This window comes from Artemia franciscana, chromosome 13 (genome assembly GCF_032884065.1).
Source record: "Artemia franciscana chromosome 13, ASM3288406v1, whole genome shotgun sequence".
Lineage (NCBI taxonomy): Eukaryota > Metazoa > Arthropoda > Branchiopoda > Anostraca > Artemiidae > Artemia > Artemia franciscana.
The window spans coordinates 40,222,338-40,235,692 of record NC_088875.1 but is presented as its reverse complement, the minus strand read 5'-3'; the positions used below and the strand labels follow the sequence as shown (position 1 = coordinate 40,235,692).

The 13,355-nt window shown below is 33.4% G+C and overlaps 1 protein-coding gene across 2 annotated transcripts in view; it reads left to right on the top strand.

Moving 5' to 3' along the window:
• LOC136034925 (uncharacterized) overlaps window positions 1-13,355 on the top strand; it is a 49,708-nt gene that overhangs the window by 12,613 nt on the left and 23,740 nt on the right. For both annotated transcript variants that reach the window (XM_065716435.1, XM_065716434.1), the window contains one exon: window positions 4,107-4,402. In XM_065716435.1, coding sequence (XP_065572507.1) covers window positions 4,107-4,402 — 296 coding nt within the window. The remainder of the gene's footprint in view (window positions 1-4,106; window positions 4,403-13,355) is intronic.

The following is a 13,355-nucleotide window of genomic DNA, read 5'->3' as shown; positions in this document are numbered from 1 at the left end:
AAGCAGTGAAAAGACTATTCAGGAATTAGATTAGGCAAACACTCTTTTGTTAGAGATTAATGCAGTCTCTCTAATGATTATATTTTGGTACTTATAATCATACAAGTCCAATGATTTTGTCACCTGTCACTTGTTTTTCGGTTCTTGTTTAGTCACAGTGATTCAATTTAGAGACACACAGGTTGAATCAAGAGACCCGAATTGGGAGAATAGATGGAAAATTTATAATTTGGGCTATACATTTGCACATTAGGAGGGGGGTTGGGGGTAAAGTATAGCGGGTCTGTATGCGAAATGTGTTAGCTAGAATTATTCTGACATTTATGAAGTAGAACTGTTTTCTGACTTCACTTCTTGCGTGTGGTCGCTATAATTTACTTTTTGGATGTGGTCGCAATAATTAACAAGTACCCAGATTTGTTCTAAGACAATAAATTTACATTGTTTTAAAATTTAATAAAAAAACATTTTTTCAGCTAAAAGTAAGGAGTGACATTAAAACTTAAAAGGAACACCTCCAAAAGGAAAATTAAAAATAGAAGGGGACTACCTCTTCCTCATCCCTCAGTTTTTACGCTGAAGTTTGAGTTTTTGTATCAGACAAACTTATTTTCATCAAGAGGTTCATCGAATATTTTGATCAAATTTGAATGATTTAAATATCTGATCAAAATTTTTAGATAGCTTTTTTAATAGTCCACTTGTCATATAACAATGCCTCTAGGATAGACACAGCCCCCCGGATCTTTGGGGAAAGGGTTATAAGTGGTGTCCTTAGGACTTGTAATGTTATTGTGGAGGCCTGTAAAATTCGCCTGGAAATTTGTAAAATTTGAAATTTACCTAAAACTAAATGTATTTTGAACGTTTTACGTTTTATAACGCTCATAAATTCAAAGTTGCCCAAGCTCTGAGGTACGCATGTCAGTATGTACTAAACTATTAGTCTATATTGTTTATTACTTCCAAGTAATTCTGCTTAATGTGATTATTTTCATTTTTTTCTTCTATTATGACAAATAAAAAAATACGAATCGAAACGAAATTTGTTAATTACATGATTTATGTTTGTTGAAAGCTAAAAAGGTTATTTAACTTGATTTTTTCTCGCTTTTTATTTAAAATAGCTCTTTACTTTTCTATGATAAAGTTCTTTGTTGGTAAAATTTTAAAAATAAATTTTTCAAAAACAAAGTGGATACTGGGTTTTCTTTAATAATTTTTTGAAAAGTCAATTCTCCCTCATCTCGTCTAAAGGCTAACACAAAATTTATATACCAAAAATAAAATGAATGTTGTCTTGTCAATGATAATATTTTAGCATTTATTCCCAAGTTTTTTCAATAATGATTTTTTTTTATCGGTTTAGTCTTTTCTTTTAGTTTCTACGCACCAATTGGGGTAAATATGGGACCATTAGGGTTGGGTGGGATGTTATGTCTTAACAGCAGACTGGATTAGTATATTTGAAAAAAAAAAAAAAAAAAAAAAAAAAAAAAAAAAAAAAAAACGAGAAAAGGATATGAGTAGTGTGTTAACTTCCCCTATATCAATTAGTAATTCTCGTATTTATTTACCAGAATTGCTGTTGATATGCCGTATTTCCTTTTGTCTGTCCATTGTTGTTGCCTTCCGTGTGTCGGTATTGTATAACTAACCAGCTCATGTGATTGGGGTGGGCACAATGTGTAAGAGGTTCGGTTGGGGGTGTTGAACCCCTTTAATGTGTAAATTTTTCTGGTTTTACCCCTCATTTATTTCAGCCCTATTCTTGTTACATCAAAAGAATCGCATTTTTATCCTGATTTTAAATATATAAGTTTCATTAAGTTTAGACTTACCCATCAAAAGTTACGAAAATTTGCCTTATTTTAGAAAATAGGGGAAAACACCCCCTAAAAGTCATCTTCACACCACTCGAAAATCACACCATCAGATTCAGCGTATCAGAGAACCCTATTGTAGAAGTTTCAAGCTCCTATCTACGAAAATGTGGAATTTTGCATTTTTTGGCAGAAGGCAGATCACAGATGCGTGTTTTTTTGTTTTTTTCTTTCCCAGGGGTGATCTTATCGACCCAGTGGTCCTATACTCTTGCGAGAGGGCTCATTCTAACGGGAAATGAAAAGTTCTAGTGCCTTTTTTCAGTGACCAAAAAAATTGGAGGGCACCTAGCCCCCCTCCCACGCTAATTATTTTCCCAAAGTCACCGAATAAAAAATTCTGAGATAGCCATTCTATTCAGCGTAGTCAAAAAACCTTGTAACTATGTCTTTGGGAACGACTTACTCCCCCTCAGTCCCCATGGGAGGGGCTACAAGTTACAAACTTTGACCAGTGCTTACATATATTAATGTTTATTTGTAAGTGTACATACGTTTTCAGGTTTTTTTTTGGTTTGGGGGAGGGGGTTGAAAAGAGGGGGATATTCTAGGGGAACTTTCATTGGAGGAAATTATCATGGGGGAAGAAAATTTCCATGAAGGGAGCGCAGGATTCTCTAGCATTATTTAAAAAAAAATAATGAAAAAATAAATATGAAAAGTTTTTTTCTACTGAAAGTGAGGAGCAGCATTAAAATTTCAAACGAGCAGAAATTATTGCGCATATGAGGGGTATACCTCCTCGTAATACCTCGCTCTTCACGCTGAAGTATTTTTAGTAATTTCAACTATTTATTCTACGGCCTTTGTTATTCAAGGGTCATTCTTAAGGAATTGGGACAGAATTTAAGCTTTAGTGTAAAGAGCGAGGTATCGACGAGGGGTGAACTCCCTCATATACGCAATAAAACATACGAATATAGAAGTTTGTTACGTAAGTAAATTTGTATGTTACGTATATTTTATAGTAATGAAAATGTTCGTAAAAAAATTAAAAGTTCTAGTTGCCTTTTTAAGTAATCCAGAAATTGGAGGGCAACTAGGCTTCCTCCCTCTCTCCTTTTTTCTCAAAATCTTCTGATTAAAACTATGAGAAAGCCATTTAGTAAAAAAAAGGGCAAATTTTGTTTTAATTATTTATGTTTGGAGAGCCAAGATCAAAACATGAATTAATTAAAAAACGTTCAGAAATTAAAAAAAAAGTTTTTTTAATGAAAGAAAGAAGTGACATTAAAACTTAAAACGAACAGAAATTAATCCTTATATGAAAGGGGCTTTTCCTCCTCAACGGCCCGCTCTTTACGTTAAAGTTTTTTACCGTTTTAAGAAGTAGAGTTAAGAGAAAGAGTCAAACTTTGGCGTAAAGATCGGGCTGTTTAGGAAGAAAAGCCCCTTTCATATACGGATTAATTTCGGTTCGTTTTAAGTTTTAATGTCGCTTATTACTTTCATTTAAAAAAAACTTGTTTTTTTATTATTTAATCATATGCAAGGAGTCATTGAAACCTAAAAAACCTATTTTGTTCTAGAAATATACTTTTAGAACTTGGAATAATATTCAAACCAGGAAATTGCAAGCCGATTCCGGAAAAAGCGAAACTGTTGACTTAGAAATATTTAGAGTAGGACAATTCTCTTCAAATCACTCATAAGCTGTGTTCATCAGTATTTAAAGCTTCATTACCAAATTATTTTGATCCCACTTGGCACAAGCAAGTGTACTATCATCAGCAAATGCAAATAAATCAACATTTGGTTTGATGTATATTGAATTAGGATACTGCAACTCATCTGGGTAACAAATATTAGAAAAAATGGACATTGGAGCATTTTTTATAGCCGAATATATGACATTGGCTTGTACAATATAAATGAAAGTACCAAGTATAGACCCTTATGGAATTTCTAAGTCTACTTCGGCCTTAATTTCAGACCCTATATAAAAAAAACCTGCCATGAAGATAAGGTTGCAACCATTCAACACTAAAATACTAAAATTTTGCTAGAAGAATATCATGAGACCAACTGTCAAAGAATTTTCTCACGTCCTAAGAAATTATTGCCACATTACATTTTATTAGCTAATTGAATGATGGTCATTTGTTGTTAGTTCCTACTATTTGTATCAGAAAAATTTAATTTATTAAAAATATCCCTACCGATTACGCACTAGGATAGAATAAAGAACCTTTCTCCCTAGTAACAAAGTTACTCCTTTTTTAGGCGCCGACTCTCAATATACAAGATATATAGTAACTGGAAACATCAAGTTGGTCGATTTCATTAAACATTTGAAAAATGACTCAGAAAGCCCATATTTTCTGAATTCAAATCCTGACTTTCTCCCTTGCAACAAGCCAACGGTGAATTTTGTGAAACAACGCATTTTGGACAATCCAGGTTCTCCATATAACAGACCATATGATTGGGATTATGACCGGATTTGGATTCAAATTATAAACTTTACAAAGAATTGGATTCATTATGAGCTGGCTCAAAGTCCAGATGCCAAGAAAAGGGTAAGACATCTAGACCTTTTACTTTTATTAAATATTGGGTTTCATGGGTAACTTCCTGAAACAAATATGAAAGTTGCTTCATTTGCCATATTTAAATCTCCAGATGAGAATAAAAAAGTGGATTTGAGTGAATGGTTTGTGCGACTCTGTCATAGATCAGAGTTAGAAAATTTATTTAACTGACCAGAAAAATTTTACTTAATACAATTAAGTTTTGCAGTTAAGTTTGCGGTAAACAGCAATTAGCTTTTTGGGTTATCAATTTCCTGTTTAATATTAATTGGCTATGGGTGAATACATGAACTAACAAAAATTACTATAAAATAAATTATCAGCATCCTTAGAAATTCAAAAGAAGTAACTAAATCTAAAATGTTCCTTCTGAATTGCGGAGAGGGTTGGCTCAAACTACTTTAACTACGCTCACAAGGTAAGTATTTATGCTTATTATGCTCTAAGATGTTTTTTGCTGCCGAATTATGCTTTAAGATGAACCAATTTTGTTTTCTGTATGTACAAATAAATAAAGAACAAGTTTTTTTAACTGAAATTACGGAGCAACATTAAAGCTTAAACGAACAGAAATATTTCCATATATAACAGGGGCTGTCCCCTCCTCACCGCTTTGTTCCTAATGCTAAAGTTTGACTCTTTGTTACAACTCTAATTTGTAAAATAATAAAAATAATTACATAAAGACCGAGGTGCTGAGGAGAGAAAAGCCTGCTTCATAACGGAAGGATTTTGTTCGTTTGAAGTTTAAATGTCGCTCCTTACTTTCAGTATAAAAACTTTGTTTTTCTTATTTGATCTTTGAGCGTTTTTCTACTAATGCACATTTAACTTTGCCTTAATATACTTGTAAAATGAAAATGGTTGAACATTACTTTTGGCTGATTTATTTTGGAAATGAAGGGTTACCCCTTCCTCAATACCGACCGGAAATGCAGAACACCTCATGTTTTCCGGAAATGCATCTGATAGAAAATTCGATATGGCCATTTGTTGTCATAGAAACTTCAGGAAGAGCTCATTCGATTGAAAGGGCTAGTACTCTTTTAATAGCCAAAAGGTATTGGAGGGCAACTAATCCCACGCCCACCATTTCCCCTAACATATCGAATAAAAACTTTGAGATAGCTATTTCGTTAAACGTTAGTAAAATTTCCCGAAAATATGTCTTTGACGATGGCAAACCCCCTCCCTCCCCCCTACATCCCTCAGGGCATTTCTTAAATTTAAATCATGAGGCATATAAGGCTTATGTAGAAAGGGTGATTGTATAAACTTGAGAGGGGTCTCATTCAATTGGTAATCAGAAGTTCTAATGTCGTTTTTAAGATTCAGAATGATCAGAGTATGGATACCTCTCCAACACCTCGTATTTTCTCAAAATGCATCGGATAGAAATTTTAAGATGGTAATTTATTATTGTGGAAATTTCAAAAAAGCTCATTTAATCGGAAATTCAAAGGGATAGTGCTTATTTTATTAGTCAAACATGTCAAACGCCAACAAACCCCGCCCCCTCCCCACTCCCACCTATTCCCAAGACACATCTAATCAGAGTTTTGAGATAGCGATTTAAGCTTGAAAAGTCTCAATAATAGAATTTTAATTGATCAGTTTATGACTAAAAGGGTCAGGGTATCAGTTATTCTAGTGTATCCCCCTGTTGAACCAACTGACGGAGATACTAGAAACATCAGAATTTTACTTTCAGATACTGAAGCAAATAGACAGGGTATGGGGTAGAAACATTGTGTTTTTACTTGGAGATTTTAAAGGTAGAAATACGGATAGATGGTATCCTAGCCTAGGTAAATTCGGTGTAGGATAAGAAGACAGTAATGTCTTCAAAATTTTGTAATTTTCTTTCTTTAACAACCTAGCTACAATCAATACGATATTTTGTTATAAAATAACCCATAGGTTGACATGGTGATGGTAAGACAGTAAACCTTATAGATCATGGTATTGTAAACCAAAGACTAGCAGGATCGTTACATTATACAAGGGTATATAGCAGTGCTGATATTCTTGCTAAAAGTAAAGAAGAATCGCTATCACAAGCCCACAAAGGGCCGAATTCGGTCTTTAGAGTCGACAAATCATATGGTTACACGAACACTGGCAAATCTTCAAAAACAACAAAGAAAGAGAAAAATTATCATGAATAATCAATTTGAGTCAATAATTTAGCTGTGAAAAGTCAGTGAAAAAGTAAAAAGGTAAAGGCTGGTCCAACTAAACTTAAACATATACAAGTCTGAAAAAATTATAAGGGACATTAAAAAAAAAGGGGGGGGATAAGTGAATAAATAAAAACAGAATGAGATATAAATATACCTAAAAATTAAAAGGGACACTGAAAAAGTGTCAATAATTAAACTGCATAAAGTAAATAAAAAAGTTAATAAGATAAAAACTGGTAGAAAAGGGGGGGGGGGAAATAAGCAAATAAGCACAAAAAAGGAAACGGAATACAAAATATTAAAAAATTAAAAGGGACACTAAAAGGAGTTTGGGGGGGGGGGGCTAATTCTTTAGCACTTAGCTTAAGACAGGTTGCACATAGCCATCTTCCTCAGTTATCGCAATTGACAACCTATTTTTGACGTCATTTTATTAAGTAGATTGTATTCTTCAGAACTTAACTTAAGACAGGTGGCACACAGCCATCTTCCACAGTTATCACAAATCACACTCGTTTATTGCCTTTAGATGGCATTACGGACGTAATTGCTATAGGGGGAGGGGGCTTGGATGCAATTGCAATAAATTACTTTATTGCGTCAATTCTTGGAAATTGGGAATGGGCAAAAGCGTCTCAAAATCTATAAAAACAATATATTTTTCACTGAAAGACTAAAAAAAGGCGTTCTTCGAAATCTAGAAAGGGGGAATGCAACCCCCTCTCCTGATATTGAAACCGCTGATCCACAATTAATTTTTTACTGCACATAGCAAACACTAGATCAGAAATTTTAAACGGATAAGAAGGGTAAAATTTCTCTGAATAGTGAACGCAAACAAATGTATAAAAATTATGTAAAATTGAAAATTAGCAAGATTTCGGTATTCGCTTTGATCGAAAACTGTCTTGATTGCAATCCCATGGCGAAGTAACCATAGAATATTGTGTAGTTTTACCTGATCTGATTCTTTCTTGCCTAAAGAATCCCACTTCACGAAATGATTGCAGTTCTGAGATAAAGATTGTAATCCTTAAATTCTTCGGCTGCTGCTGATGAGCCATGTCTTGCTGCACCCATGGCGATTATTGCTATAGTAAATCTATTCCTTTTAATATAACCGGGAATGTCAGCGTTATTGATTTGCCATTCCTCGCTGTTTTCTATTTTCACATCCATTTTGGTAAGAGAGGCGGGCCTATATTTGGAAAATATGAACGGACTTCCTTCTGGACACATATGTTTAGGGGGCTTAAACGACTTTCCATGTAATTGAGAGACGTCGTGTTTCATCACAATTTTTACCATTTTCAATTTCATGTTTGATTGGCCCAATATAAATTGCCCAGTGAGAGTAACCATACAGGTTTTTTGCCGCTTAAATTCCATCATCATCTTCAAAAACAACATCATCTTCAATAATTCTATAATTTGCGACAATCTCCCTTTGATTTGGATGATTTTCAAGGGCTTCTTCTAGTTTCTTATTGTTTTGTATTTCAGACACTTTTTTTTACTTTTTGATTTTTACTTAACAAATTTTGTTTATTTACGGCACATTCTTGAATCTTATGATTGCGCTTGGCAATTATTTAAGCCTTCAAAATAAAGCACAAAATTTAATTAAAGATAATAATTTTCATAAATAATATAAATCTTCCAAATAAGCTTTTAAAATAAAGCACAAAACTTAATTATAAATAATAACTTTTATAAATAATAAATAGGTCGAAACCTCACTGGCACATTACCTTCACTACCAGATAAAGTATTCAGACTAAATTATTCATATACATATCGTACTTTTTACAATTCCATTCAAATCATAAAAATGCCATCTCCTTGGAAATATTTAACACTTATTTTCTCTCTCCCACATACCGTAAGATTTACTGTTTAGGCATTGAAACAGTGACACATTATGCTCTATGTTTACTATGAACGACAAAATTTTATGACAACACTCTAGCTATAAGTGTTGTCGTAGGAACGAAGCTTCGTATGCTAGAAGTTAACAATTTATTTTTGAATGTTTTCATAGCATTAGGTAGTTCTTCATCGAATAAAAACTGATCAATTAGGGCAGCACAGATTTTGTCTTTCCTTTGACATTCTTTTATACTATTTAATGAGAGTGGACTGTCTTTGTATTCTTCCTTGATTTGGTTATTTGTTCTTAGCCTTAACTTCTTGTTTTTGGGGTATATTTTGTCTTTAATGCATTAATTTCTTCGGTTTCACCTTCTAAGGCAGTATCGTCTGGGAATCTACTCAGGTAGTCACAGGGGGTATTTTGTTTCCCCTTAATGTATTCAAATTCGTAATCTAAATCTTGGATATTTAGGATCCAGCGTGCAAGTATGCCCCTCGGCTTTTTATAACTCTGTACATATTTCACGCTTTTATGGTCTGAATTTAGCTTAAATTTTCTTCCCATTAGATATTGTTGAAACTTATCCAGGTGGCGAATTATTGACAATAATTCAAGTTGGGTAGCTGAGTCATTGCTTTCTTTGGGGATTAGGGTACGAGATGCGTACGCTATAACGTTTTGTTCCCCGTTAATTATTTGGGAGAGGATTGCCCCTATTTCCTTGGTTGAGGCGACGGTTGTGACAATAAATTGTCCTGTTTTAAGTCTGGTAATGATAAGATGGGTTCTGAAATAAGTATTTTTTTTCAGATAATGTAAGGAATCTTGACCTTTTGTTAACCTATGGATTTTTGTAGGTATCGTCGTTTACGGTCAGTTAGCGGTTTCGCTACCTGTGCGCAATTTCGTATGAATTTTGGAAAATAGCCTATTAATCCCAGAATTCTTCTAAAATGTTAAATTTTTTTTTGGGATTTTTTTTTTGAGATTTTTTTTTTTTTGATGAAGTAATTACAAATTACTTCATCAACAAAATGACTTGGTTGAAGTTTTTTATTGTTTGAAAAAATAGAATTGTGAAAAAGTTTCAAGCTAGCGTAAAGAGCGAGACGTTGAGGAGGGGACAACCCCTTTCATATACGGAATAATTTCTGTTCGTTTTAAGTTTTAATGTCGCTCCTTACTTGGAGTTAAGAAAACTTGTTTTTTAATTTTATCTCAGATACAATATTTGACATATGTTTATTGATCCATATTGCCTTTCTTATGTGAGTTTTTTATTTCCTTATATTTGGGTTTTTTTATGCTTATTATTATTTATTTACTCCTATTTGTTCTCTTAGCATCTATTATGGATGTTTTTTTTTGCCAATCTTTTGGCTGAAGTAGGACTTCGTTTATTATTAAGGTAATTCGATGATAATAATAATAATAATAATAATAATAATAATAATAATAATAATAATAATAATAATAATAATAATAATAATAATAATAATAATAATAATAATAATAATAATAATAATAATATTAATTTATTCCAGAAAAAGCCCTTGGGCCATAGGAAAATTACATAACAACAAACAAACACCAAATTAACTACATTAAATTAATACTATTTAAAGAAAACGTTCCCGATGTGCCGCTGCAATCCTTACAAATCTTGCTATCCTTTTAATGCTCAGAAAATTTGTCTCTTTCATTCTATCTAGGATCCATATCTCATTCAATTTTTCTTTACCATACATCTCTCGCCTCCAATCATTCAATTCGACACATTCACACAAAAAATGTATTAAACTTTCATCCTGAGATCCACACATAGGACAAGCAATAGATTCTACCTTCTCCCCTTTTCTCCCTTGATACTTTCTTTTCTCCCGAATCAAAAATCCATTTCCCCTCCAATCCAAATAAGTCTTCAAATCCTCTCTACTTAACCCAACCTTCCAAAATACCTCCTCCCCCCAACTACCCTTTATCTGTCTATACACTTTCAACGATCCTGAACGATCCAGACTTGCCCACCATATCTGTATTTCTTGGTTCTTCAACCTCTCTTAATTCGATATTACGTTGTGTTGGAGTCGTCGAGGCTTTTATTTATTCCTGTCAGGATATTACATCTAATTCTGAAAGGGTTTTTTTTTCTGTGAACTGAAGCTCGTTTTTGAACCTCTAGATATAATTAGAATTAATCAGGATTAATTTTAAGTATGTTTTTCAATTTGTTCACTTGTTTGTTTCACTTTTATTCTTATTGTCATATTTGCTTGTTTTGGCCAACGTTCATTTTATTTATGCTGAACTTCAGTTAAATTTTTTTACCTAGATTTTATATTTTCAGTTGCTTTTCGTATCAAAATTTATTTGAAAAATTTATTTGACGTATGCTCAAATTTACGTCATTTCGTATTGTTTTTTCTTTTTTCTATATATTTGTTTTGCGAGTTCGATCTGATTCTTTGCCAACTCTGTAAGGTGTTCTTGATACTTCTTTTCTGCGTTTTTGACCTGGATCTTTGCCAATTCTGTAATCTGGAATAATTGTTCTACCTTCGTCCTTATCCCTTGAATATCTTTTACCTTTTTGCCTCTTTTGGGCTCTTCATTTTGTTTGATATTTCTGATTTTAAATTTTTAGTCTTTTCTTTATAGGCAGTTTGTTCTGATCAAGTTACTTACCTTTGCATGAGTGCCCAATGGCCATTTGTCTATTGCCTTACTTATCCTTTTTTCCTTCTGTTAATATTTTTTTCTTTCCCAAATTTTGATGACTTCAAGGATGTATGATTCTTGTGGCCATCAACGCTCAAAACGACCTTTTTACAACCCTTTTTAGGCCCTTTATTGGCTTTCATCAATAAAACAATAAAAGTTAAATACAAGATCGTGGAGTCTCTGGAGGGCTCCTTGGTGAGGCGACGGCTAACGAAATCTGCAGGCTCATAACTGAAAGGACGCCGAAGACATACCCAAAAGCACATGGGCAAGTATTGTCTTGCACAAGGCTAGTTGACGCCTCACCAGTCTGGGAATAGTGAAATTGCTATTTATCTTCGTCAGGGCTCACTATATAAAGAATAAAACATACAGCAACGCTTATGTAAATCATTACCCACATGGCAGATCGTTCACTGTGGTAGTACGCAACAAAACAGTACACAATGCCAACGATGATCAATAATAACCATATGACTAGGGTTAGAAAATTCATTATTATGATGATTGATTAATCGTCCTCTCTTTCTACTATATTGATATATGATATAAATTATGTATATATTATTCATTATGCCTCAAACCTAGAGCGAAAAGCTTCCTTCGAAACAAAAACGAAACAAAACAAAAAACGAACGAAGCAGACACATAATGTCAAACTTTCGCTCACTGTTCTTACAGGAACGTTGCTTATGGACCTTTCTTTTGATCTTTATCCTTATGATCTTTCTTTTGACAAAAACTACAAAATGCTACATTTTTGCAGTTAAGAGCTTGAAAACTCTACAGTATTAAAACCTCTGATACTCTGAATCTGATAGTGTAATTTTCATTGAGATTATATGACTTTTAGGGGGTGTTTTCTCTTGTTCTGAAAAATAAGGCCAATTTTCGCAAGCTCTTAACTTTTGATGGGTAACACTAAACTTGATGAAACATACATATTTAAAATTTTGTTTTTGAGTGTTTTGGTTACTATTGAGTCTGTTAGCTCCTTAATACAGCTCGTTACTATGAATTGTTAGAAAAAAAAGAAAATTGAAAATAGATGAGAAAGATATAAATGAAAAAAGAAAGTCATTACATACTTGATATATTTGTTCTGCCTCTTGACAAGATTTATGTTTTGACAATATACTCTTTGCCAATTCTGCAATCTGAAATGATCGTTCTTTCCTCGATCTTATCTTTTGAATTTCTTCTACCTTTTTCGCCTCTTCCGGGCTCTTCATTTCTGATTTTAAATTTTTAGCTAAAAGAAAAGTTTTCCTTTTGTTATTCAGAATCTAGACTGCGATTGCTGCTTATTAATGTTAGTTTCAAAAACTGGAATATTCAAAATTTGTCTAAAAGTATTTTAGCAACTCATGTCCTGCTTAATCTTTTCTGTAAGATTGAGAGGTAGCAAAGGTTTTTAAAAATCAAAACTGTGGCAGGTTGCCTTACTATAGCCATTGCAGCCATTATCTAATGGTAATGGTAACGGTAAAAAAATCAGTCATTACCTAACGCAAAAAGCAAAAGAATGTATAGAAATTCAAGTACTATGTTATAGACAACCCCTTCATTTTATGGTTTTCAATATGATCTATAGGAATGGGTGGAGGGGTAAAGCTTTTTGCTTTAATTAAAAAATAATGCAGGTGCTCTTCTGGCTCATAGGCTTCGAGGAAGAGAAATCTAGCAATATAGTGCTTAAAATACAGACTCCTCATCCCATACCTTTTGCAACTTTTCTTAAGAGAGCGCCATAGCCTCTTAACACATTGGGTGTGGATGGTCGCATCATCAGGGTCAACAAAGTTGTTGGAGTTATTAATTTGGGTGGTGAGTAAAGCCGAGTTGTGAAAGACTGGAGTATGTTGCCCAGCAGTCGCTCATCATTATTGAACTCAGCCTTATGTATTTTTGAATGAGAGGGATTAGAGTTTCTTTATCCCTTCTCAGAGTCTCACCACCATCTAATAGAGGTAGAATAAATTTCTTCTTGCTCACCCTGCTCGATTTCTCCAAATACCAAAACCTGGCTGATAGGCCTCCCCCTATTATATTTTCTTCGAATCATCACACTTTCGTCTATTTCGACAACAATACTCTCACCTCCTATTGGCTCCTGGTGTCCTACCCAATTCTCCAGCACCTCACTACACCAAGACTTCCAGTA